At 42.1% G+C, this 27,477-nt stretch overlaps 1 protein-coding gene across 2 annotated transcripts in view; it reads left to right on the top strand.

The window, feature by feature from the left end:
• DEPTOR (DEP domain containing MTOR interacting protein) overlaps window positions 1-27,477 on the top strand; it is a 131,114-nt gene that overhangs the window by 95,119 nt on the left and 8,518 nt on the right. The window contains exons 6-10 of one of the 2 annotated variants that reach the window (XM_073330243.2): window positions 2,166-2,351; window positions 3,240-3,374; window positions 7,341-7,411; window positions 8,150-8,254; window positions 12,383-12,528. In XM_073330243.2, coding sequence (XP_073186344.1) covers window positions 2,166-2,351; window positions 3,240-3,374; window positions 7,341-7,411; window positions 8,150-8,254; window positions 12,383-12,528 — 643 coding nt within the window. The remainder of the gene's footprint in view (window positions 1-2,165; window positions 2,352-3,239; window positions 3,375-7,340; window positions 7,412-8,149; window positions 8,255-12,382; window positions 12,529-27,477) is intronic. The other variant, XM_073330244.2, reaches the window with a different exon arrangement.

Genomic DNA, 27,477 nt, shown 5'->3' with positions numbered 1-27,477 from the left:
TGCGCTGCTGTTGACGGTGGTGCTGTATTCAGAGCTGGGCAGCCGGAGAGCAGCGGCTGCTAGTCAGGAGCCAGGCTCTGAAGGCAGCACATCACCAGTAGCAGCTCAGAAGTAAGGGTGGCCTGGTGTGGTATTTGCCACCCATACTTCTGTGCTGCTGCCTGCAGAGCTGGGCCCTCACTCAGCAGCCGCCACACTCTGCCCACCCAGCTCTGAAGGCAGTGCAGAAGTAAGGGTGGCAATACTGTGACACCCTACAATGACTTTGTGACAGCCCCCCTCCCCACAACCCCCTTTTGGGTTGGAACCTCAAGTTTGAGAAATGCTGGTCTCCCCTTTGAAATCTGTATAGTCAGTGGCAGATTAGTCGCTGGGCCAATGGGGTCCATGCCCAGGGATCCCTGCCAATTGGGGGGCCCAGAAAAATGGGCACCCCTGCACCCCGGCCCTCCGGAGGTGTGGGGGTGTGCTCCGCTCCACCCGCCCAGCACTCCTGCCGGGGAGTGGAGTTGGGGAGTAGAGTTGGGGTGTGGGGACTTGCCCCTCTCCACCCATCCAGTGCTCCTGCCAGGGAGTGGGTGGGCAGGGAGGGGCAAGCCTCCATGCCCCGACCCCATTTCCTCTGCAGGAGCACTGAGGCAAGCGGGGGGAACTGCAGGTGGTTGGGGTGGGGAGAGGCCCCCACTTGCTCTGACCCAGGGTCTCAGAAAACCGTAATCCACATCTGTGTATAGTATAGGGTAAAAATACACAAAAGACCAGATTTCAAGGCGGAAACCAGATTTCACGGTCCATGACACATTTTTCATGGCCGTGAATTTGCTAGGGCTCGAGTCATAAGGTTTAATTTAATTCAAAAAGTTTTATCCAGGTTATTATAGGAGATTGCCCCTTTTTGTCACACCTGTAATGCATATTCTTTCTGGAGGAGCAAATGAGAAATGGAATTCTGGATTTTTATCTGTAAATTGCTGCTTTTTTTTTTTAGAAGGTTATCATGTGTATATTACGCCAAGATTAATGGCAGAATTTATGAATGCTGTATAAAATAATACAGCTCTAGAAGAATTTAATGGGGATAATATATAAAACTAAACTGTGTGTCCAAGGTTATTAGGTTTCAGAGTAGCAGCCGTGTTAGTCTGTATTCACAAAAAGAAAAGGAGGACTTGTGGCACCTTAGAGACTAACCAATTTATTTGAGCATAAGCTTTCATGAGCTACAGCTCACTTCATCGGATGCACCAAGATTATTAGGAATAGTAATATCAGAGCAAATATATAATTCACAAACTAGACAAATCTTGAAACTAGGTCTTAGGTGAGAAATAGTGATCTAAAGAAATGATTTCCATGGGAAATGATCAGAAGACCTAAATGAAGATAGAATCAAAAGGCCCAGTGGGATCAGTCCCAAATGAGTCCCAGTATCTCTGGGTCCTGGCATTGAAACTTATTCTCAGTGGTGCATTTTTCAGTCCATAGCTCTTAAGCGGTGGCACACAGCAGTTCCTGTGTTGACAGTGAACATGCAGATATTCTGATTGTGCTGCAAGCAGCAAGTACTTTCTAAATTCTTCCTTTGGACTTCCAGTTGGACTTGGGATTTGCTTTCATGTCAAAGCCTATGTAATAAGACTTTTTTTATTGTATAGAACATTTTTTGCTGGGTACATGGCAATCCTATCCTGGTACCTCACTGCTGTTAATGACTCCTGGTGAGTTAACAGATCAGGAGCAAGTAGGGCAGGTCCACCCTGCAAGCGAAGATGAGATTGTAGCATGGGTAGGCATACCTTTAATCTAGCTAGCATAGATAACAACAGTAGTGTAAATGTGGTGGCACAGGCTTCAGCCCAAGCTAGCCGCCCAAGCACTAGCCCATAGGAAGCCTGGGTACATAATCAGGCAACTAGCCTGCATTGAAGCCTTTGCCACCATGTCCACACAATGCTATTGTTATTCATGTTCATTAGATTATTGTTAGCACAGTTATAGTCATCTGTGCTACAATCACACCCTCACTGGGAGTGTAGACATACCTTTAGAGTGCTGCTGTCACCAAGGAGCATGCAAGCATGTAAACGGCAACCTCATGTATACTATTTGCTCCCTACTTTGTGGTCTGCCAGACAGGGAGTTTTTACTCCTTTTTCTCTCCCCAGTGTCCAACAAGCACCATTTTATGGATAGCAACCTGCTGTACCAGTTCAGAATGAATTTCCGCCGGCGACGGAGGCTGATGGAGTTGCTCCCTGAGAAATCCCGTTTGATGCCAGAAAGTCACGACAGTCCCTTTTGCCTGCGCAAGCAGAACCATGACAACAGAAAGCACACCAGTTTTCAGTCAGGTGACTCCTTGGTTCTGTGCCTTTAACTTCTCCATTGTTTAACTTTTCCTTGAAGATGTGTGATTCCTAAAGCTTGGCCCCCTTCACTTTAGCATGAGGCCGATTTAGTTGAAGAGAAGTGCTCACTGCATATATCATATCCATTAAACAGGTTCTTCTACCTGGTTGGCTTTTCAGAAAATTAGCTGCCTGGGTTGTTTGTTTGCTCTTGTATAAATAAAGGATTTCAGGTTTACATTTTTCCACAGGCAGAAATCAAGCAGCTTGGATGTTTTTCTTTTTTTTAAACTTGCTAAAAAGATTTTTAAAAGCAAAAGTGTTTTGGCATAAACTGTACATTGTAGTTTGGGGGGAAAGAATACCTGAACAAGTAATATACTACAATACACATTAGGAAGCAGGATGAAAATAGGAAGAAAGCAGGGGATAACTGCAGAAAATATTCTGCTTATTAAAATGCCTATTTCACTCTATTGTATTGGCACCTAGAAATCACAGTGATGGAAGCATTACAGAGAATTAAATTAGCTAAAATGATTCATGTGGTAATCCAACATATCAGAGTAAAAATATAATCTTCATGTACAATTCAAGTATTCCTGCTAGGGTGACCAGACAGCAAATGTGAAAAATCTGGACGGGGGTGGGGGGGATAGGAAAAAAGACCCAAAAATCGGGACTGTCCCTATAAAATCGGGACATCTGATCTCCCTAATTCCTGCAGCACATAGGTGAGCGTTCTGACTAGGCAGAGTGTGATAGTATGATTACACTATTATAAATGAAAGCATGTTCTGATGTTGTTATTTTAAACAAAGCAGGGGAAATGTGCCAAAAGAATCAAGACAATTTCCCTTTCTCTCTGTATTTTCTGTCTTCTTTGCACAGTGAGTCCCACCAAGGAGATAAAGATCGTATCAGCAGTAAGAAGGAGTAGCATGAGCAGTTGTGGCAGTAGCGGTTACTTCAGCAGCAGCCCTACCCTCAGTAGCAGTCCCCCAGTATTATGCAACCCAAAATCTGGTAAGCAGATGGAATTGGTACAGATTAGAGAGCATGCAGCTCTCTCTAAAGAGAGTGAGGGTAAATGAGTGACTGTTTGTATTTCTTTATCTAAGTTTGTCTTTTGAGGCATATTTTAAAGATCGATAGATTCACAGATTTTGTGGCTAGTCAAATCTTTATGATTATTTAGTTTGGCCTCCTGCATAACATGGGCCAGAGAACCTCACCCAGTAATATCTGCATCAAACCCATAACTTTGTTTGAGCTAGAGCATATCTTTTTAGAAAGACGCCCAGCCTTATATCCACTCTTACCTCCAGATTGCCATATCAGTTGCCAAACATAAATTCTTCTCAGTTACACAGGTGTGACTTTGCTGGCATTGAACGGGTGAGAAGAAAACTTAGGCTTTGGTAACCACCCGAGTTATTGTGTAAATAACATAGGCCAGAGCAAGCGTAGCAAATGTAGCTTTGAAGATGTTAGGGACAATTTAAACCCTTAAATTAGTTTAGATTTTACACTGCTCTGTGTAAGAATTTAAAGGCAGTCAAGGTTCAAGTTTATTTTCTTTTTAAAATGATTTCCTCGGTCTGACCACAAATGGAAGGTCAGCCATTCATTCATCCACGGCTAAGTTAAAATTGTTTGCACTTGTATTTTTATGAAAGGAAAAAGTAGATCAGGAAACATATTCTTTCAGCCGCTTTCTTTGCCCCAGAGGGAGTCTTGAAGGCCAAAGGAGAATTTCTTGCTCTCCTTATTACCATTAACTTTTTCCAACTTGATATTATTATGGCCTGCGTGTTCTGGATTCAGAAGTACACATGGCTGGCTGAAAATCAAAATGTTAATGGAACTTTAGGAGATTATTATTCACTCCTTATTCATGGCCACAAAAGGCCATGGTTTCACTGAGGTAGCCCTTTAAAAGGGAGAGTAGAACATGGGGCTGCCTCCTCAGTGTGATACAGAAAGCGGTTCTGAATGGAGGGGGAGTAGGGTGTTGGAGCAGGCTGGGGAAGGGGCCAGTGGCTATGTGTAAGCATGGACTTCAGTGGGGCTATTCAGACTTGAAGTTACTGATAGAGGGCCCAAAGAGGCCAGTGGCTGCTGTTCAAATCATGGACTGTTTATTCAGGTTCTGTGCAGGAGACGGGTGAACTTTACTCAGTATACTCAGTATAAGTAGTAGAGATACAAAGAGTGGTAATTTTTTTTTTCTGGCTGTTAGAGCAGAGGTTCTCAAACTGTGGTCCGCGGACCACCAGTGGTCCGTGAGCTCCATTCAGGTAGTCCGCGTATAGTTCCCTCTAAGATGCGCACCTGGGCGGCTGAACACGAGAGAATGAAGGGCGACCCACCTAATTAGTGGAGCCGCGCAGGCGACCTGCTATTTAGGTGCCTGGACCCTGGAGAAGACGCACATGTAAGGTGAGGTGGTGGCCTGGGGGGAATAGCGGTAGGTGGGAGGAGGCAGTGGGGCGAGAAGAGGGTTGGCAGGAATTTGGGATGGGCAGGGTTGCGGCAGCCAGGGAAAGAGGCGACTTTCCCCAGCTCCAGGGCTGCGGCTGCCAGGGAGAGATGGCCCTCCTTCCCAGCCTTAGCGCTGTGGCTGCTGTGGCGGGGGAGACAGGGAGAGATCTCCCTCCTTCCCAGCCCCAGCTCGGGAGCTGCCGTGGCAGGAGAGAGAGAGAGAGAGAGACCCCGTCCTTCTCAGCCCCAACTATGTGGCTGCTGTGGCGGGGGAGAGAACCCCCTCCTTCCCAGCCCCAGCTCAGGGGCTGCCGCGTCTCGAGAGAGAGGGCACATCCGTCACATTAGAAAGGTAAGACTACTGATATTAAAATATGAGTTGTGTGCTTTTATTTGTAAAACAAAAGAAAGTTAATTATTATTAAGGGTTTTTTTATATAGCGCTTTTATCCAAGGCACTTTACAATAGTTAGCTAATGATACAAACAACATTTGGAAAACTCAGTAAGTGTTCCGCTGAGAAACCTCAGCAATTTTTAAGTGGTTCGCAAAAAAAAAGTTTGAGACCACTGCATCAGAGCATTGCACAGCCTGTCTTTTGCCTTGGCTTGGAGTTTTCAGTAAAGTCCTACATTAAAAGAACTTGGTGGGTTCAGTTTGGTCACGTGACTAGAGCCATAATTCAGTAGCGCTAGTGTTCCCCATGGAGGATGTCGTCTTTGTGAATAACATTCATTCTTGTTCATCGCACACTCAAAGTCAACTGCTGTCTACCACTCATCTCCATCTTGCTGTCTGTATGTCCCAGTTTGTGGATGCCACAATGTAATCTTTTTGAGGTGCACCTGTCGGGTATTCTCTCCAGAGATTCTTTGATGGTGAATTCTAAATGGTGAACTTTTGCTCCTGTTAAACCATTCATTCTACCCTGGAAATATTAATGTGACAAGCAGGCTGGCATTTTTGTTGTTGTTGATAAATGTATGCATTATCTTAAGTATACCCACTATTTCCATTCATTTATGGCTATGGTTATGTATGGCACGTGAGTGGTGAGAACAAGGATATCTTAAGACAGCCGATTATAAAGTCTTGGTAGAAAAAAAATATATTGACACCTTCCTTACACAGTGTTTCTGTTTAAAATGAATAATCACTTAGACGTAAATTCTACCTTCAGAACAGTTTAACAGATTTATTTTTGAGTCTCAAACAAGGATCAGAGAGCTGGGATCTACCAGCTTTTCCCATACTTCAAGTAATCATCTGCTAAACGGGAATGAGTTTTTTTAGAAAGCTTCTCAATAGCAGAACCAGAATGATCAGGTGAGAAAAACATTAATAAACTGGACCTAAACCAGTTCTTGGATGCGTTCTGCTGTATTTCATGAGAAGTGAAAACTTAAAGGAAATCTGAGGCACAGGTAGCCCAGTCACAAGGGAAAAAGAAACTATTCCTGAAGGCATAATTTAGGGGAACACTGTGAAGGACACCAGTGAAGATGATTTATCTAATTATGATCAGTTGAACCTGAATTACTGAGTAGTGACATGTTAGCCAACAGAACATGTTGAATTTTCTTGAAAAACATCTTGCAGTACAAAGGTAAGAGTTGATAACTAAAAAGGAGAAAGTTGACCTGGCTTTGATCTCAAAAAGATAGAATGATAGTACTGGCAGAGTCTGCAAAGTTTAACTCTTAAGATAATTTTGTCAATATCCTAGTGAAAGAAATTTTTTTATTAGTATATCTTCCTGAATTCTTTTTTTTCCATATATGGCATTTTAGGACACTTACAGGTATGCTAGAATGTTATCCCTGAAAAATTCCCGCTTGCTTCCATGATATAAGAAAATCAGATGTCATCAGAAATAGTTTATCGCTGAAAACAAGAAGCAAACATAATTATAATTAAAAAAACAGAGGAAGCCAAATGTAATTAATAGAGGGCCTGTGTATTCATTGCCTTGCACTTGGTGCAGTCATTTACACCTGTACAATGTGGCTGTAAAGTGCTACAGTTCTGATTTTGTAGCATTTACACACACTTTACCCAGGAGTAAATGACTGCACAAATACTAATAATATTGTTTGCTGTAGCATAGATTATCTAATCTGTCTCTCTGTCTGAGAAAGAGTTAGGATGCCTGTCACCATAGTATCTCAGTCCCTCCATGCTCCCTTCAGGTAATAAGGATTATACTATATTTGATAGTAATTATCCCCGGAAGGCATAATTTAGGGGAACACTGTGAAGGACACCAGTGAAGATGATTTATCTAATTGTGATCGGTTGAACCTGAATTACTGAGCAGTGACATGTTAGTCATCAGAACATGTTGAATTTTCCTGAAAAACATCTTGCAGTACAAAGCCATGCACTAAGGTCGCAACACATTAAGCCCTATAAATAAAGTAAGAGGGAGAAGACGTATCCCAGAACAGTTCTTTATGAAAGTTTCTTCAGAAAGGTTTGTATTTAATACTCCTTTGTATGTCTTTGCAGTATTAAAGAGACCAGTGACTTCTGATGAACTCTTGATGCCTGGAGCCCCATATGCAAGAAAAACATTCACAGTATGTCTCCAGTACATACCTTTCTTCTATACGTTGTGTAAATTGGTTCAAACAAATATTTTCTGATGGTATAATTAGATCCTAATTACATTTCCTGATACTTGTGCTCTAAAAATCGCAGCCATAAGATTCCATTAATATTAGTTTTATACATGTGGAGTCTGATTCTCCCTTCTATTATTCCATCAGTATGTCAGCCTAACACCATTGACTTTGGTAGAGTGACACTGGCAGAAATCTGGTAATATGTGTATTGCACTAATGCTTCTGAACTATTTTTATTAATACTTAAGATTATAAAGAGATTGGAAATATGTACTGTATTTACCTATCCAGAATTAAAGTTTTAAATGTGAGTTGCATCGGGCCACACTAGACTAATATAAGACTGAAATGTTGATTCATAATCAATAAGAGAGAAAAGAAAAGCCTTTTAAAAAGTAAACTTTTTGAACTTGTTAATTGGAAGCACGGCTTCTCACAGCCTTTAGTCAACATCTCTGATGTAACTTAAAAAAGAAAAGTACCGTAGAAACAAATGCAGTCATTCTGTTGGTGGCTTTCTCCATAAATAAAGATTTAATAGCCCATGCGGAGGGCACTGTAAAGTATTTCTATCCACAGAGCAGCATTAACTGTATGCTGGTGACTACAAGGTGCTGAAATCATGTCTTCAACCACTTGGACTTTACTCTGTGAGTTACATGGACACTGTTGTGTCTTTTTTTCCTTTTCAAGGTTGTCGGTGATGCTGTTGGGTGGGGCTTTGTTGTACGGGGGAGCAAGCCATGCCATATTCAGGCTGTGGATCCCAGTGGCCCTGCAGCTGCGGCAGGAATGAAGGTAATTTTTATCAGCTGTTTAGCTAGAGGTTTTCGGTATCTCTCAGGGATGCTCTCTGGCCAGTCACTGTGAGACACCAGCCTTTTGCGTTTTGGGGTCAAATGTTGTTGTTCTCCTCCTCCTCCAGAACTTCACCCTTCCTCTTTTCTTCTCTCTGTCTTGGAGGTTCTCTGACTCTCATTTTCTTTTCTAAAAGCTCTTTAGTGTTTTCTTTCCAAAAATCATTTTCTCTATATTTGATCCTCTCTCTTAGTCTTCTAAAAGGCCTTTCACATCTTTCAAACTGTGTGTGGTTTCTACCCTCCTTCCCCAGCTCCACCTTCTCATTTATTTGGTATTTATGTATCATTTATAATGATATATTGTTAATAATTGCCATACTGCTTCTACGCTGGTCAGGTCCTATATTATACGACACAAAATTGACACTGTTTTCTTTTACTAAGACTGTTTAGCAATTGATTTTTCAAAGTAAAGTCGTTTTGGCCCAGGGCACAATTTTTGGAAAGAAAAAAACGCTAGAGAGATTTTAGATGTCTAATATGAACTGAAATGTTTTCATCCATGATTTTAAAAAAAAATTTCTGTGTGAGGTGTTTGTAGACCTGATCCCAAGTCCACTGAAATTAGTAGGAATCTTTCCATTGACTTTAATGGGCTTTGGGTCAGGCCCTGGAATACATGGACTTAATCATTCTCCTCTAGAGTGGGAAACCCAAAAGCAACTTCATTGTGCCCATATGTGTAAGAACTGGAAGGGAAAGCTGACCGCTGTCTTGCTCCAATGTCCAATCTGAGTCAAGTGCAAAGTGTAAAAAAACAGCATACCTGGTGAAAAATTAATTGTTTTTTCCAAATTCTATCACTTTGAATAATCTTCAATTATGAATAACATAGGTAAAGACTTAAAATATCTTGACAATATCACTTCAAATAGGCCATCTTAGAACGCTAATCCCGCCTAAAGTATAAAGGAGTTACACTTCCAGGACTTCAAACTTATTCCTATTCATGTTGATGGTTGGAACCCTGAACCTAGCAGTTTACTCGAGTGGTTTGTAGCAGTCTTTATTCTCTCTGCATTTTACCAATTTACGATAATGTGGTTCTACTCTGAAATGTGACTTTGTAAAAATAGCTTTGTGGGGTTTCATATTTATTGTCTAAATGACTTCAGCTCTAATTTGCTCATTTCACCAGTAAACGTAGTGGGGTTTTGTTTTAAAGTGTCATCCCTTCACTCTGGGATGATAAACTTAAGCTGGGTTCTGTCCATTTCATGCTTCATCAACTGCAATAGAGGTTTTACAGGCCAAATTATGCCTTCAGGTACACTCATGTAACTTCATTGTCTTCCATTTATGTCCTCAATGATGCACATGCAATGCAGTTGCTGTCAGTGGGAGCTTAATAAACAGTTTGACATACAGGAAGGAATAGAATGCAGCACACTCTTAATTCCACAGCACTCATAGAAGTAAACAGTAAAAACTCATTTGAGTCACTAAAATCAGCAGAAATTGCTCTGAACATACACGCACACCGCAGATCTGATAAGTTCAATGGCGCTATTTTATAGCGTCTCTTTTCAGAGTAGATTTGCACTTTAAACATTATGATCAAACTTTTTAAAAAGTAGGCACCTAATATAGGTGGCTTGATTTTCAGAAGTAGTGAGCACTTACCACTCCTAATGAAATGTGGGTGCTAGGCTCCCCTGGAATTAGGTATTTAATTTGAGTCGCCAGTTTTGAAAAGCTTGGTCTGTTTACTTAATCTGTCTATTTTTCAAAACTCTTCAAAACTTTTAAAGAAAGTATGTGACAATACATTTGAATGTATGCCCGCCGCAAAGTAAATCTTTCCCCTTTTTAGAAGCACAGAGGCAGGCCTATTTCAAATAGAACATTAGGCATAATAACTGCTGGCAGTGAAGCTCTGTTCTGGCGTAAGAAACTTTGTCTGCCAGTATTGCTCTGAGAACTGTACCATAACAGGAAAACGGTCTATGATAAAAAGGGCAAGAATTTGAAGAAAAGCCCAGACTCAGCATGTCACTTGTAGAAGAGTTCATTTTTGGAACTATGCCTTATGCAGTCTTGGCTGATAAAGCCACTTTATTTATTCAGTAGGCAACTCTCTTTAATGGTGGAACAGACGTAGCCACCAGAGTGCACGATGGGAAATACACCTAGTAGAAACTAGTGTTCAGTGCAGGTCTGCTCTTTAGGACCTGCAAATGAGATTAAAAAAAGGTACATTTTTTATTACTAATTTGCTGATTGTCCCTCTGTCCTGTTTGGGGAATTTAGCAGATAGCACTAAGTCTGGGAGGGGGACAAAGATCATTGTTAAAATATGGAGTATACATCTGATGCCCCAGAATAATAACCAGCAAATGAATATTTATAGTTTTATACTAAGAGTTTAATATTACACAATTTGATAGCAATGCCACCCAATCCTTTCCACCCCATAAAACAGGGGTTCTCAAACTGGGGGTCGGGAGTCCTCCCCGCCACCTCAATGCTGCCGAAGACCAGAGCAAGTGAGTGAGTACCGGGGGTGGTGCCTTTTCTTATCTCCACTCCCCCGGCCCGCAACTGAAGACCTGGAGCACCACCGGGTGAGTAAAAATTGAAAAGGCACCAAGGACTTAAAAAGGCACCACTTCTGCTCGGCGGGGGAGCAACTGCTCCCCCGCTCCCTCCCTAGCTACGCTACTGGTTGGGACCCCGAAAGAGGTTGCGAGGTTATTTACGTGGGGGGGTCACAAGCTGTCAGCCTCCACCCTAAACCCCGCTTTGCCTCCAGCATTTATAATGGTGGTAAATATATTAAGAAAGTGTTTTTAAAAAGGGGCTTGCTATGTGAAAGGGGTCACCAGTACAAAAGTTTGAGAACTACTGCCATAAAACATGAAAGCATACTTCAGTTCCCCCTTCCCTGACTTTCAGATGGTAGTAGTGAGATTTGGGATGTGGTATAAGCACTTATACCCCTGCTGCTTTGAGCACTGCTTGGGGATTATGATACAGGGCTCACTCAATACCATCAGGTCTGTCTCCATAGTTCTGCTTTCCGTGTGATCTTTAATGGCAGAGATAGGCAGTCAGCCTCATAAGTCTCTTCCTGCAGCAAGTTGTTTTACATTCACAGATGACTACTTGAGATCTGAGTTCTGAAATGATTCCATTGCAGAGTAAAGGCCACATCCTTAGAGCGACTGCGAAACCACGGCTTCCGTTGATTTCAGTGGCCTTTGAGGGTACATAACAACTCTTAGTATTTGGCCCTCAGACCCTGATCCTGCAAGGTGTTAAATGGCTCTTGTGAGATGACTGCAAAGGGAACTGAGCGTGTCGAAAGGATGCTCTGACTATCTTAGAGGATTGAGGCCCAAGTGACTGAATGAAAGAGACCATGGATAAATATTTATGTAGTGTAATTGCATATTGGGCTGTTGAAGCAGATGCAGTTCACTCCTAGAATTCCCATCTTATACAGAAATGTTACTGATTATATAAAAACACCAATGACATGAGCTGCCCATCTGTTTCCAATTACTACCTGAAAACACTGAAGCCTACTGATATTTTAATAGGATAGTGTGACCAGCTGGCTGCTGAATTTGATAATTACATTAGACAGAGAGTGAATTCAGAAATGCTTTTATTTAGGAAGGGTGAACAATTAAAAAAGTTGGTGACAAATGAGTTACATGGCACACTGTAGCTATGTTCTTAAACACAGGCTATGTGGAGGGGGCAGAGATAAATATATGTAATAACAGAGTGTGGTTAGTGTTATGGTTGGAATATATATGTGTCCTCAATTTTTAAACATAACAACTAAATATAAGAGGCCCAGTTTTCAGGTGCTCAGCATCTGCTGGTCTCATCTACTTCACTGGGTTTGTGGGTGCTCAGCTCTTCTGAAAGATCAGGTCTTTTTATACATAGGTGTCTAAATATGGCCTTAGGAGTCTAAATTCAGTGACCCAGGTTTGAAAGTTTTAACCATAAAACCTGTTCTACAGTAATGTCCAGTTTGGTTTTGACTTAAATTAACAAAAGGAAGAAATTTTCAAATTGAAACTGCAACTCTATCCTTCACTTATCCAACTAGGTATGGCTAGGTGTGGCAGGGATTCAGAGGATTTATAAGCTACATTCTGCAACAGAGACTCAGTTGGAAGATCAGAGAACAGAATTATATTTTAGCTTTGAATGTCCTGTGACTCATGCTGAACAAGAGCAAGTTGTAGTAGCAGGGTAAGTTTTCCTTTATTTATTTTTTCTTAGTGGAAATATATCTTTAAAAAAACAGACAAAAATTGCTTTCAGGCAGTTTGGTGTTAGTTAGCATCATGATGCTTCGAGGATAGTTTGAAGTGTTTCAAACCTCAGTGAATACCTCTGCTATGCTATAAGCAACATGTAAAATGGATTAGTGGCTATTTGCTCTCCAACACTCACTTAACAATACTCACTTAACAGTTGCCATGCCTGCCTTAAGTGGGTGTGACATCATGTTTTGACTTTCCCACTTCGTGACCCATTTCCCTACAGGTCCGCAGTCACTGCTTACTGGTAGAGTATCTTGGTGCATTGGGGGTGACGTGGCCCTAAAATTAAGTTGCAAGACCTCCTGTTCCGGGGCAAATGAAGTTGGCCTAAACAAGTACCTGTCTACCCTCTCAGGCTCTAAAAAGTTCAGGTGGTCCCACTCAAGGGTCTCTTTCTCAGGGTCAATCACCCCTTTCCCCTCAGTGCAGGGTTTTATACCCACCACTGCCATTTGGAGCTGTAGGAGGAGCACAAACCCTTCCTCCACTCTGGATTCCAGCCCAGGGTCCCTAAACCGGGACCCCCAGTCACTGTCCTTTCACTCAACACCCCTGCTTCACTTTCCCCTGGACAGCTTCCTACATGGTCTGCTTCTTCTAGGCCTTCATCCAGCCTCTTTAGCAAAGTCTCTAACAGGCTCTGCTTCTGAGTTACCATCTTGGCAACTGTGAAGGACCTCTCCCAGGTCCTGCCTCAGCTCTCTTGAGCAGAGTGCTCCTCAGCACTCCCTAGCACCTCCTAGCCCTGGTGAGTCTCTCTCTACACTGAGTGCAGGCTGCCTCTTAGTCATCCCACAACCGCCTGGCTCATTCTTGATCATATTATCTCTAACCTCCAAACCCCATGACAGAGGAGAAAACTAGGCTCAGGTGGAACTGGATCTTAAAGGGCTAGCACATCCTGTGACAGTAACCCACAAGGGATTTTTTAAAAATGAGGCTTTAACCCTTACTGAAGTATAAAGAAGGCCTGAAACGTGTTCAGGGGGCGAGTTTCATGCTTGTTTATCACTTTCGAAACATCAGTAGTGTCAGTTCTGGTCTCCCCTGATTTGCTGGAGTATTTTCTGTATTCGGAGGTTTCACAGCTTACTTGAAAGGCTGACGATGTTGAAACCTATGAAATACATAATTTCCCCAAAATGTTCATTAGTCATTGATGTTAAATAGGCATAAACAAAAAGCGTGGGGTGTTCAACCGTCTGACTAACCACTGCAGCTTTCACTCTCTGGACTCCTGTCATCCCAGTACTTCCCAAGGGCTGCTTCTTCATGAGCAAACATGGGACTCAACATTGATCACAAGTATGCAGCCGGGCAGCCTCACCGATGGTAGAACCATTGGAAGCTGCAGGGCACCGACAGTGCTCAGGCAGGTTCAGGATTTGCTGCCACCATTCTCCAACCACACAGGTAAAAAAATATGCCAGATATTTATCGACACTACAACGTCCATTGCTGTAAAGCTGGCACCGCAGTGGTACATATCAGTGGTGAGCTCCCGGCCCCATTTTTGCCGTTATAGAGACAGCTGTAGGTTTTTTTCAGCCACCGTAGAATCTTCCAGAGCAGATCTTTAAGATCTTAATTTAGAGCAGTGGTCTCCAACCTTTTTAGGCCCAAGATCACTTTTTGAATTTAAGGGCAACCCAGGATCTACCCCGCCCCTTCCCCAAGGCCCTGCCCTGCTTCCCCCTCCCCCGGTCGCTCGCTCTCCCCCACCCTCCCTCACTTTCACTGGGCTGGGGTAGGGGGTTGGGGTGTAGGAGGGAGTGTGGGGTGTAGGCTCTGGGAGGGAGTATGGGTGCAAGAGGGGGCTCTGGGCTGGGTCAGAGTGTTGGGGTGCGGGAGGGGGGAAGGGGTGCTGGCTCTAGGAGCGGGGTCAGGGCTGGGGCAGGGGGTTGGGATGCAGGAGAGGGTATGGGGTGCTGGCTCCGGGAGGGGGCTCAGGGCTGGGGGTTGGGGTGCGGGCTCCCACTGGGGGGGCACATACCTTGGGCGGCTCCTGATCGGTGGTGCAGCAGGGCTAAGGCAGGCTCCCTGCCTGCCCTGGCCCCACTCAGGCACATCGGCACCTTCTCCCCATCATGAGCCAGTCCAGCCCCTGCACCCTGTCAGCCAGTAGTGCACCACATGACCACGCCGCTCCCGGAAGGGGCCAATGCGCCCCTGAGCCTCTGGGGTTGGGGGGCATGTGACTCCACGTGCTGCCCCTCTCTGCAGGCACCACCCTCGCAGCTCCCATTGGCCACAGCTCCCTGGTCCCAGCCAATGGGAGCTGCGGGGGCAGTGCTTGCAGGCAGGAGCAGCATGCGGGTACCCCTGCTCCTCCCCACCTCCACGGGGCTGCGTTGGCCACTTCTGGGAGTGGCATGGCACTGCCACGACCGAAGATCACAATAGACTGGGAGAGTCTCCAGGATCAACTGGTCAATTGCGATCTATGGGTTGGTGACCACTGATTTAGAACAAAAAAAAACTTTTTTGAAAAAATAAAAATTTCCTGCATTTATACTGTATAAAGAAGCAAAAAGGGCTCATTTAAACCGTCTACTAATGGCAATATAGTAACTTCTGATATTTGGATTTTAAATTCCTATGCCCAATTTTTGACACAGAAATACTTCTGATGCTAATTTATGGCAGTAATGTGGTTCCTCTGCTCAAATAGGGAATTAAGCAGTGGATTGTATACCATTTAAATTATGGACATTTTGCTGTTGATTGCAACAGGAGCTGAATCAGGCACTAGATGTCTAATTTTGCTGCTATTCATTTTGGAGTCCAATCCTGCTGTGTTTTAGTAATTTCAGGAAATGTTTCTGTTGTTTGTGATTGTTAGTAAACACAATTGACTCCCTAAGAAGATCACTTTTTCATCTTCAAACAAAAAAGCAAAGAAAAATCATAGTGAAAAACAAAAATTCTCTTAATTCTCTTAATAAAGAAGTCTGTGATGGAAAATCTGACCTAGGAGTTGGGTCTACATACTATGTCACTTCCAAACCTTAGTCTGCCTGCTAAATGCAGACCAGCTTTGCCAAAGCTTTCTTTTGCCATCATTCTAGAGTACAATGAGTATAACCAGCAAGTTCCTTGGGCGGTGACCATCTATAACATTAGCAAACGATCTTTAGGTTTATTTAAATCATGCAATATTTCCTCAGCCACCCTTCTTCCTCCTAGTTATTAGCTATTCCCCTTTGGGATTCAACGCCCTTGCCAATATCTTTACCTTGCAGCTACAATTTCTCTTTCATTCTTTTGTGGCAGAATCTTTGAGGTCTGGGGTATGGTTTGAAAATGTCATATCTTTCTGAGTGGCAGGGAACTGCCTCTTTTAGGTGCATGGTAACAAGATGCAAGGTTTCATTGCTGAGTAGCTGGTTGAATCGACCCAACTTGGCACTGAGTGGAGGAGACAGCATTGTGGCTGGGTTGATAGGACATGGGATGTGGCGTTAGGAGATTGGGATTCAATTCCTGCCTTGGCCACTGATTCACTGGGTGACTTTGGGCCAGTCACTCTCCCCATAATGAAACGTAGCTCTCTGTGATCTCAAAGCTCTGTACATACAGACGATACATGCGCATAAGTCTGAAGCATTAGAACAAATTGACTCGGCCTTGTGAGATGATTAACTGATCTCTAGTTCCCTGTGGAGGGGTAACTACATCATAGCTGCACGGATTTTCATGCAAATGGGGGCAATGGAGACTGAAATACCTTGCTTGTGCTCGAGAAACGGCCCCTCCAGAACAGGGAGGAAGGATTGGCGTCCATTGTGTGGAACTTTGTACAGTGCACACTCTGATAAATGTAAACTCCTGGTTCACCGAAGTTTTCCCCCAGAGTTGTGCTACGTTCTTCAGTGCACTCTGGATTTCCTAACCCCAGAGCACAGTAAAGAGTCAGTTTTGCAGAGACTGGCTTTAAAAGGGACACATGCTAGGCAGAGCAGCAGTTGCACAGCTGCTGAATAGTCACGGGGGTTAGGTAACCGGGGTTACACTTTGGAAGCCAACTGGCCCTTGGATTAGGAGACGCAGGTGATTGAGGACAGAATCTTTGCCCTCTCCTGCACCCCTGTGAGGGAACCAGAGGGTAATAAAGCTGGACCTCAGTCTGCTAAGACTCCGGATCTCCCCTTCTCCCCATAGGCCCAGCGGCCTCCAGTAAAAGTCCCATGTCTCTTTACTTCTGGGAGCTGGCCCTTTTGGCCTTTTATCTGCACTGGACATGGGCTGCAAGTTGTGACAAACTAAACATTCATAGAAATCACTAAAGCTAATCTCCAAGTCCTGTTCCTATTGAATCTGATCGCACCTGCATGGTGCTGTGAGGAAGGTGAAAAAACCCACCAGGCCTCTGCTGATTTGACCCCAACAATAAACAATTCCCTCTTGACCCACAAAACTGGCAATCTGTCAGACCCACAGATTGCAGAAAACACAGCTCCTGTATTACAACTACAGGCAGGAAAGGTGAGGAAACTACAATGGAGCAAGAGACTCCAGACGACTAGGGCAAGGGTTTAAATTGAGGTGGGGTGAGCGAGGAGCCAAATTACTCCCATCTCCCTCTGACTGACCAATAGGAGGCAGAGATCTGATGGGGTAGAGGGCACATCCTTATGTCCCTCTGGCATGCACTCCCCGCACCCTTTCCCTCTGAGGCTGTCCACCACCTGACCACCACTTTGCAGTCCAGTCAAATTTGAACAGGGTGAGTGGCATTCTAAGCCAGCCACCATCCTCCAGTTCTGTGAGTTCTGTGAACAGATCTTTTCCCAACACTTGATTTTGGGTGAACTCCCTGGACTATCGCTGCCTGGAATGTCGCTGTTCTGTGGATACCCAGAGGCTTTCAGTTTCCAGTGCTGCAAGTCTTGTATCCTTTGCAAGCACTCAAATTCACCTTTATAATTATTTAATAAACCACTAGACATTAAGGGTGAATCCTGGCCCTGTTGAAGTCCATGACAAAATTCCCATTGACATCAATGGGGCCAGGATTTCACTCTAACTTCCTGTTTTTCTTTGTGCTTCTCTACCTTTGCTTCCTTTCTACTTTTTTGTTTCTTTAGTTGTGCTTTTGCCTATAAGGTTGTTTAAGGGTTGGTCTGTTTCAAAGATATCTTATCAGAAACCCTGTTCTTTGTTTTGAGTGTGTTTTTGATGATTACAAAATCTTCACCCAACTGCAGGCAGATGTCCTTGAGTGCATAGTCATCATGAAGAAGGTAAGAGTTGGGGGGAGAGAAAGACTGCATCTGATTTGATAGACTTTGGACTTCTCTCTGAATTATTGGATGTAAAGTTAGTTTTAAAAAATTTAGCCAGCTTTGCACGGCACTTTCTGTTTGGTCTATGGGCCTTGCTAAAGCTAGCATGGGGGCCAGGCTAAATGACAAAGAAGTACTATTCTCAGTATTCAGGATCTGAAATGTTAGCCCATAAAGTTATAAGGGTAAAATTCACCCCTGTTCAGAGGACTAAGACAGGACCCATGGAACCACAAAGTATGGCTCAAGTGGCACTTAAGTGGGACATAGTTTTTGTCTGTTTAAGATCTCCTGACTCCTAGTCCTTTGCCTGAACTACAGGAGAGATGTTTGTCATGTTGCTAAGTTCACAGTTGGAAGATATTCAGGTACTATGATAATGAGGGTAGTATAAGAATCTACAGAATAGAATGAGTTGGCCTTGTGCATAAGTCTGAATTTCACCATAATTATCATGTTTGCAATTGTACTTAAACATATGGGACCTGAATTCAGTGGAGTTGCACCTGCCTACACCAGATCTGAATCTGACCCATAAAGACTATGTAAAAGAGTACTATGTTTTTGATAACAGTGTCGTTTTTTTAAAAAGACAGTATTATAACAGAGAGCTTTATAGGTCCATAAAAGAAATCAGCCTACTTTCCTTATAAGAACTGAAATATTCCAAAAATATGAATTCTTCATGATGTGTCAGATTTGGTCCCTCAGATTTTGGACCCTCCCTTTGGTCCCCAGTCTGAGTTTACGACTGTGTAAAATGACATTAGAATTTAACCCAGTGTTTGTGTGTCTGTTTTCTAAAACATCTCTGGGAAACAATGAACGTATTATACTTGTGTCTATATGTTACCATCTTTTGATATCAGCTGCAAACACATTTCAAAAAGCTATCTGCTAGCTCTTAGTTAGGGTTGTTTTATTTTAAACCAGGTCACACTTTTAAAATAAAATGTAGGTTTAAAAAAAATTTTGCTGAATAAGGGGGGAGTTTTATGACATTATAGCTCAGATATCCACAGACCCAGGATTTGTGTATCTGCTTTTCTTAATTGTTTCTGAGCCATTACAGCTATATCCATTCAGACAGAGATAAAGCAGTCTTGGTTTCAGCTGCCGTGTAAAACAGTGCTGTGCTTGTGTTTTGATACAACTTCTAAATTCCAGGATGGTCTACAACCCATTAAATGGTGAGATTTAGTGCCAGACAGAGCAGCTGTGACCTTACACACTTGAGCTTTCTCAGGCTACTGCAGATAACTCCTAGACAACAGAGACTGCTTAAATAATGGGGCTGCATTTTAAAAATTGTCCCCTTACTGGATTTCTACAGTGTCAGGAAGGTTGAACATTAAACAAGAATATTAAGGATGGACGTTGTTTAATAAACAGTGAATTTGGGCCCAGTCCTTCAAGACGCTGAATATTTTGAACTCCCATTGCACTCAGCTCTTTGGCACCAGTTAGGATTAGCCCCTTCTAGAACAGTTTAGTTAATGTCTTGAACTCTTTAGATTTATTTTCCTCCATAATTGTGTCATTGTTAGTATTGTGTATACTGTAGTTACTTGGCTTAAATGTTTACAAAGCATATAGGGTTCTGATCAGCTTGACCTACTTAATAGAACCCTGCATCACAATTCTTACTGTGTTTTGTTGTTGTTGTTCAAGATACAAGCTGTCATCGTTTAACTATATTGATGAATAATTAGGAAAAGATGTTGGGTTAAAGCTATGGCTCTATTTAGCTAGTCATACCCAATCAGAAACAATTGCACTTTTGTTTGTGAAAACAAGGAGAGCAGCTGTTTGACTTAAAAAATGCTGAATACCACTTATGCGCATTACAGGCTCAATTCTGCTCCTGACTGCCTTTAAATCCGATCAATTTTGGAGACTTCTCTACACTTCAAAGGAGGGGCCCCCTGAGGAAAAAACCCCTATGTGCAGAATTAGAGTTTGAGCAAGGCATTCCCAGTTCTTCTTCTATTATTGATGCAGTACTTCACCCAGACTTTCATTTCTCTTTTCATTTAAATGATAAATAAAGTGTCTATGTTAGGCCTCAAAGTGCCATATACAATAAATGATAATAGTCCTTAAAGCCAAGTATACAATTAGTGAGTTTCTGAGGAAGCTTTCCCAATGCACCTGAATCTAGATCTAATTTACCTCCTGGTGTTTCGTCTTGGTACTTTTGCTGACCGTGCTGTTTCAGTCATTCTAAGTTATAAAGTGAGTTTTCATCTGCACACCGATTCCCTATTAGTCTTCCAAGGCAGTAGTCCCTATCTTTCCTTATTCCACAGATCTGGTTTTGGAAGACTCCCATTCAGGACTCTTATGCTCTGATTCTCCAAGTACTTACACATGCTTAACTTTATGCATGTGAGTAACCCTGTTGACTTCTGTGGGATTACTTATATGTATAATATTAGGTTTCAGAGTAACAGCCGTGTTAGTCTGTATACACAAAAAGAAAAGGAGTACTTGTGGCACCTTAGAGACTAACCAATTTTTTTGAGCATGAGCTTTCGTGAGCTACAGCTCACTTCATCGGATGCATACCGTGGAAACTGCAGCAGACATTAAACATGCAAAAGTATTGTAGGCTCCTGGGCTTAGTGAATATTATTACTACTTTCTAACAATGTGCTTTGAGGATTGAAGCTGGTTGTCCTCTTCTTGATGTGCAACTTTCTAAATTGCACTCCTGTTACAAAACATTTGACAAACACCAACCAATTAATTGGCACAACAACCCCTATCGGGTAGGTCAGTCCCTTTTATAGATGGTAAGAACTGGACATACAGGAGCTCAGTGACTTGCACAGGGTCACAGAAGCTGTCCGTTGCAGAGTGGAGAATAGAATTCAGATCACCTAACCCCAGGACTTTCTTTCTTCATTTTGTCTATTTTGCCCATTCTAATTATTTGATTTAAGTGACTTTATTCATGGGATTTACAGAAGTGTTGGCCTAACTCCACTCCCAGTGTAATCAATGGTCAAATTCCCATTGCCTCCACTTGGAGCCTAGGTAAGCTGATGCTCAGTGCTGTTGAATGTCCAACCTTATTTTAGTTACTTTATTATGTAGCTACTTCAGTTACTAATTTTGTCCCTCAGTCATAGAGGCCTCTGGGTTTGGTGCACCATAAAAAATAAATTACCTTTTAAAATGCACTTACTTTATTCTAAACAATCCTGCAGAAAAATGTCAACTTTCACATTTAAATGGCCTGATCCCACAGTCCTTATTACAAAAACAAAAAAACTCCCATTACTCCAAACTCCAGTGAGATTTTTGCCTGAGTAAAGACTGAAGGATAGGGTGCATAGGAATTGTAATGTGGACACATTTGTTATTCCATAAATGAAGTTATTTTTCTTTACTGGAAATTGCCCCACATTTTCTAATAAGCATTTTCTGGGAACACTGTTACAACATTAAGCAAGCTTAAAGCTTCAATAGAGATTGAAAGAGAATTGCAGTTCTCTGGAGAGCTAATCCTGTGTTTTATGCAAGAACTGGATCCTGGCCTACTTCCACACCGCCCACTCTACAGCCAATTACACATTTGCTAGGGATATTTACAGAGCAGAACACACAGCTGCAGTTGAGTCTCTTTTACTGCAGTAAACTCAGATATGTTGAAAAGGATGTTGCTCATATTTAAACCTTTGGATTATGTACAGTAGTAGTCAAAATGTGATGTTCCGGCCCTCATTGTACTTATACAACAGGGATTTCATGAAGCACGTTTGAGGGATCCAAAATGCTAAATTGCCAGGTGGTTTTTAGGACCTCTGATTTTATCTCCTTCCCTCTATCAATATGACAATGTAAAGATTAAGAGGGTGGAAGCAGGCCATCCCAGAACAGCTTGTGTTTCCCTTTATTTGGAGGGGGCAAACATACATCTTTCCTTGGGTCTTTTCTGACAGTATCTCAGTTCAGGGTGCTTGTGAATACGGTTATTTGTTCAACATAGGATGAGTTATTTCAAGAACTTTGTTATGAGTTGGACAACTGAAGGTATGAACATTTTCACTTACAAGATCATAAATTAGATTCTGTACATTATGCTTCTTACAAGGCAAAATAATAAACAAACAAACACAAAGGGTGTCGTTTATTGCTCCTCTGTGACATTTAATGATTACCTTAAATTGGATGGGGAGTATTTTTAAAAAATCTTTTAAAAAATTTTGTATTAAAACTAGATTTCCATTCTTTTCTTGGAGGACCCTGACAAGTTCTTTGGAGGGTCTTGATCTCACGGCAGGAAGCTTGCATGAGTTGAGGTTCTCTCTAGCCTCAAATAAGCAGCGAGCGGATACCAAGTTTTACATTAGAACCTCAGAGTTACAAACACCAGAGTTACGAACTCACCAGTCAACCACGCACCTCATTTGGAACTGGAAGTATACAATCAGGCAGCAGCAGAGACCAAAAAAAAAAAAAAAAGCGAATACAGCACAGTACTGTGTTAAACATAAACTACTAAAAAAAAAAAAATAAAAGGAAAGTTAAGTCAATGTTCAATTGTAAACTTTGAAAGAACAACCATAACATTTTGTTCAGAGTTGAAAACTTTTCAAAGTTGTAAACAACCTTCATTTCTGAGGTGTTCATAACTCTGAGGTTCTACTGTACATGTTTCTTTAAATTTTTTACCAGTTGAACATCCCCTTCCTCTCAGTTGAAGGCTGAGAGAACTGCAGTTCAGGTTTCATGCTCATGTGATATCACCATCCAAGTCTTCCAAATATCTTGCCTAAATCCTCCAGCAAAAAGATGAGAAGTCAGTACCTGATATTTTTAACAGAAAAGTAATCCAAAAAAAATTATATCACCATTATATATAACAAGGGACAATACAAGGTGACAACTTTTTCCATGTGCTTTGCAGTTCATCTTCAAGATTTTAACGCCTACAAATGACAAGCTGTGCTCTTGTTTAAAGTGTCTAGGATCTGGGTATAGCCTGGGCAGAAAATCCTTGCCCTATCCAAGTCAATAGGAGTTTTGCTAGTGACATCAATGGAGCCAGAATTTCACCCCTGGTGTTTTAATTTTTTTAAAGTGGTGACATATGACAGCAGAAGAAGGCCTAATTCTGAACTGGTTAGTGGTTTTTTTCACTTCGCTAACATGTAAATCTGAAAAGGTTTGACACCCATCACTGCCACATCTAATTTATTTTTTAAATGATATGTGCAGTTGTGGTACCAACCCATCCACAGCATGAATTAAACAAAAGTTGTTATTTATTATTTTTATTATCATAGTGCCTACAAGCCCAGCATCAGACCAGGAGTCCTACGGCTGTCATCCTTCTATGATTGTCCTGGAGTCTCCGGAATTAAAGGATTCATTTTTAATTAAAGATTATGTCATGTGATGAAACCTCCAGGAATATGCCCACCCAAAATTGACAACCCTAACCAGGACCCCACTGTGCTAGGTGCTGTAGAAACCCAGAACAAAAAGGCAGTCTCTGTCCCAAAGAACTTACAAAAGCATTGTTCCATTTTCTCCTTCAGCAGAAACAAGTTCAGATGGCTTGTGGTGGTTTCAGGGGATACTTCGGTCTCTAGTGTTGGGTGCTAACAATATTTGGAAGGATTTTGGAGAACTAAAAATACCTGGACTCTATCCAGCACTATATCCAGGTATTTTCAGAAATTATCTATTGATGGAAGTATCCCCTGAAACCCAACAATCCATTTGAACTTGGTTTTGCTCTGGAAGAAAACTGAATCATACTTGTGGCAACTTCATGAACTAGAAATTTGCTGTTAATTGGGTGGTACCACAACTGCACAGATAATGAGTATGGGTGAAATCCTGGCACTGTTGAAGTCAGTAATGACTTCACTGGGCCCAGGATTCAAACTGTATCATTGCATAAAAAAGGGAAGAATGAGAATCTGGGGAACTACAGACAGTCAGCCTCACCTCAGTCCCTGGAAAAATTATGGAACAGGTCCTCAAGGAATCCATTTTGAAGCACTTGTAGGAGAGGAAGGTGATCAGGATCAGTCAACATGGATTCACCAAAGGCAATTGATGGCTGACCAACCTGATTTCCTTCTATGATGAGATAACTGGCTCTGTGGATATGGGGAAAGCAGTGGATGTGATATATCTTGACTTTAGCAAAGCTTTTGATAACGGTCTCCCACATTATTCTTGCCAGCAAGTTAAAAAGGTATGGACTGGATTAATGGTCTGTAAGGTGGCTAGAAAGCTGTCTAGATTGTCGGGCTCAAAAGATAGTGATCAACGGCTCAATGTCTAGTTGACAGCAAGTATCAAGCGGAATGTCCCAGGGGTCGGTCTTGGGGCTGGATGATGAGATGGAATGCACCCTCAGCAAGTTTGCAGATGACGCTAAGCTGGGGGAGAGAGGTAGATACATTGGAGGGTAGGGATAGGGTCCAGAGTGACCTAGAGAAATTGGAGGATTGGGCTAAAAAAAATCTAATGAGGTTCAATAAAGACAAGTGCAGAGTCCTGGACTTAGGACAGAAGATTCTCATGCACCGCTACAGGCTGGGGACTGACTGGCTTAGCGGCAGTTCTGCAGAAAAGGACCTGGGGATTACAATGGACGAGAAGCTGGATATGAGTCAACAGTGTGCCCTTGTTGCCAAGAAGGCTAACGGCATATTGGGCTTCATTAGTAGGAGTATTGCCAGCAGATCGAGGAAAGTGATTATTCCCCTCTATTCTATTCAATCTATTGGGGATTGGTCCTGCTTTGAGCAGGGGGTTGGGCTAGATGACCTCCTGAGGTCCCTTCCAACCCTGAGATTCTAGGATACACAGGACATAAGTACTGTGCCTAACTTGAAGCTTAGGCTCAAATAAACCTGTAAAAAAAAAAAAAAATTGATGATTTAACTGGGAATTGGTCCTGCTTCAAGCAGGGGGTTGGACTAGATGACCTTCTGGGGTCCCTTCCAACCCTGATATTCTATGATTCTATGATTCAGCACTGGCAAGGCCACTTCTGGAGTATTGCATCCAGTTTTCGGCCCCCCACTACAGAAAGGATGTGGACAAATTGGAGAGAGTCCAGAGGACAGCAACAAAAATGATTAGGGGGCTAGGGCACATGACTTATGAGGAGAGGCTGAGGGAATTGGGCTTATTTAGTCCGCAGAAGAGAAGAGTGAGGCGGGAGGGATTTGATAGCAGCCTTCAACTACCTGAAGTGTGGAGGAGGGGTTCCAAAGAGGATGGAGCTCAGCTGTTCTCAGTGGTGGCAGATGACAGAACAAGGAACAAAGGTCTCAAGTTGCAGTGGGGGAGGTCTAGGTTGGATATTAGGAAAAACTATTTCACTAGGAGGGTGGTGAAGCATTGGCATCGGTTACCTAGGGAAGTGGTGGAATCTCCATCCTTAGAGGTTTTTAAGGCCTGGCTTGACAAAGCCCTGGCTGGGATGATTTAGTTGGGGTTGATTCTGCTTTGAGCAGGGGGTTGGACTAGGTGACCTCCTAAGATCTCTTCCAACCCTAATTTTCTATGATTCTATGATAAATGTATTTTTTAAAATAAAAAGTGATCTGCTATTTTGTATCTGTTAAAACTGCACTTTTGGTACGAAATGGTAGCAATTTGTAAAACTGCTTGGACTTCCTAAAAAAAGAAGTACAAATGGTCTCTAATTTTCTTTATCAGCACTGGTTGTTGACACGGAAGGGAAAAGAACAGAAACCAGTTCCAAGTTAGGGTCTTATTCTGCTATTTTGTGAATGTATTGCCAGGTTTTCTCGTAATATAAATGATGAGATGAAATTCACCCCTGCTTTAATGCTCTTTACTTCAGTGGCCTCACTAATATTTGCTTTCAGGCATCTATAAAATTAAGTGCTTCTTTGGGACTGTTCCAGTGAAATTCTGCAATACTCACTTATGCCAAGTGTTGCTGCAGGAATTTCTAGGAACTTCTTATCTTTCAAGACTTTCTCTCAAACTTAAAACATTGTGCATACTAAAATCAAAGAAACAATGTTAAGAACAGTTTTGTAAAGGGAAGGAAAGCTAATGTTAATTGTAAAATCAATACAAAAATGTTGTTTTAAGAACTAAATATTTGTTTGTAAATGGTCGTCATATAATATTAGTGAATTCTCAGATTATCAGTAGGCAGATGGCCAGTAGGAATGACTAGTTTTAAAAAGTTCTGGGTGAAATCCTACCCCCAGAAGCAGTCTCTGATCCAAACTACAATTTCAGCCTCTCCTTCTGAGATCTCCGTGTGGATGTCTAGCCATCAGTTCAAGCTAAACTCATGGCTAAAACTGAGCTCTCAGTCTTCCCCCCAACCCCTCCCCACTACCTCCCTTGCTGCCCCTCACACTTGGGAGGAACTCCCCATAAAAACCTTCCAAGCTACCTCATTACTACTACTAGGTTTAGGTTGGATATTAGGAAAAACTTTTTCACTAGGAGAGTGGTGAAACACTGGAATGCGTTGCCTAGGGAGGTGGTGGAATCTCCTTCCTTAGAAGTTTTTAAGGTCAGGCTTGACAAAGCCCTGGCTGGGATGATTTAATTGGGGATTGGTCCTGCTTTTGAGCAGGGGGTTGGACTAGATGACCTCCTGAGGTCCCTTCCAACCCTGATATTCTATGATTCTATGATTAACCTTCTTCAGAACCTTCCTTAAAACTTTGCCATCATGCCTACAAGGAACTGGATAATAGTTAGGTTTGCTGAGACCACTGCTTGTCATGCTGACCAATATTGTCTCACTGTTTCCTTGTGATCTTCCATCTGTCTATATCCCTCTGGTGTCTCTTGCGTTATACGTGTAACCTCTCTGGGGCAGGGTCTTTTTGTTCTGTGTACAGTGCCTAGCACAATGGGGGCCTGTTACATAACTAGCATCCCAGGCGCTGTGGTAATACTGTACTGTAATTAATAGTAACAATAGAACTCAATGACAAAACTCCCACTGACTACAATGAGGTAAGGATTTCACAGTAAAGTTTTTGACTCAGCCTGCTAATTGTGCACACAGCTATTCTGTGTAATGTATTCTGTGTTCCTGTCACTGTTACTCTCATCTCTTCCTCCCCTGCACTGGTTCCTTGTTTATGCTGTTATACTAAGGTTGCCAACCCTCCAGGATTGGCCTGGAGTCTCCAAGAATTAAAGATTAATCTTTAATTAAAGATTATTAGGGCTGTCGATTAATCACAGTTGACTCACGTGATTAAGTCAAAAATATTAATCGCAATTAAAAAAATTAATCGTGATTAATCTCACTGTTAAACAATAGACTATCAATTGAAGTTTATTAAATATTTTGGATGTTTTTCTATATTTTCAAATATATTGATTTCAGTTACAACACAGAATACAAAAAGTGTACAATGCTCACTTTATATTATTTTTTATTACAAATATTTGCACTGTAAAAATGATAAACAAAAGAAACAGTATTTTTCAATTCACCTAATACAAGTACTGTAGTGCAATCTCTTTATCATGAAAGTGCAACTTAAATATATAGGGTTTTTTTGTTACATAACTGCACTCAAAATCAAAACAATGTAAAACTTTAGAGC

Source organism: Lepidochelys kempii, chromosome 2 (genome assembly GCF_965140285.1).
Source record: "Lepidochelys kempii isolate rLepKem1 chromosome 2, rLepKem1.hap1, whole genome shotgun sequence".
In the NCBI taxonomy this organism is placed as follows: Eukaryota; Metazoa; Chordata; order Testudines; family Cheloniidae; genus Lepidochelys; species Lepidochelys kempii.
Note: the sequence above shows the minus strand (reverse complement) of the source record. Positions and strands in the feature narration are given on the sequence as shown.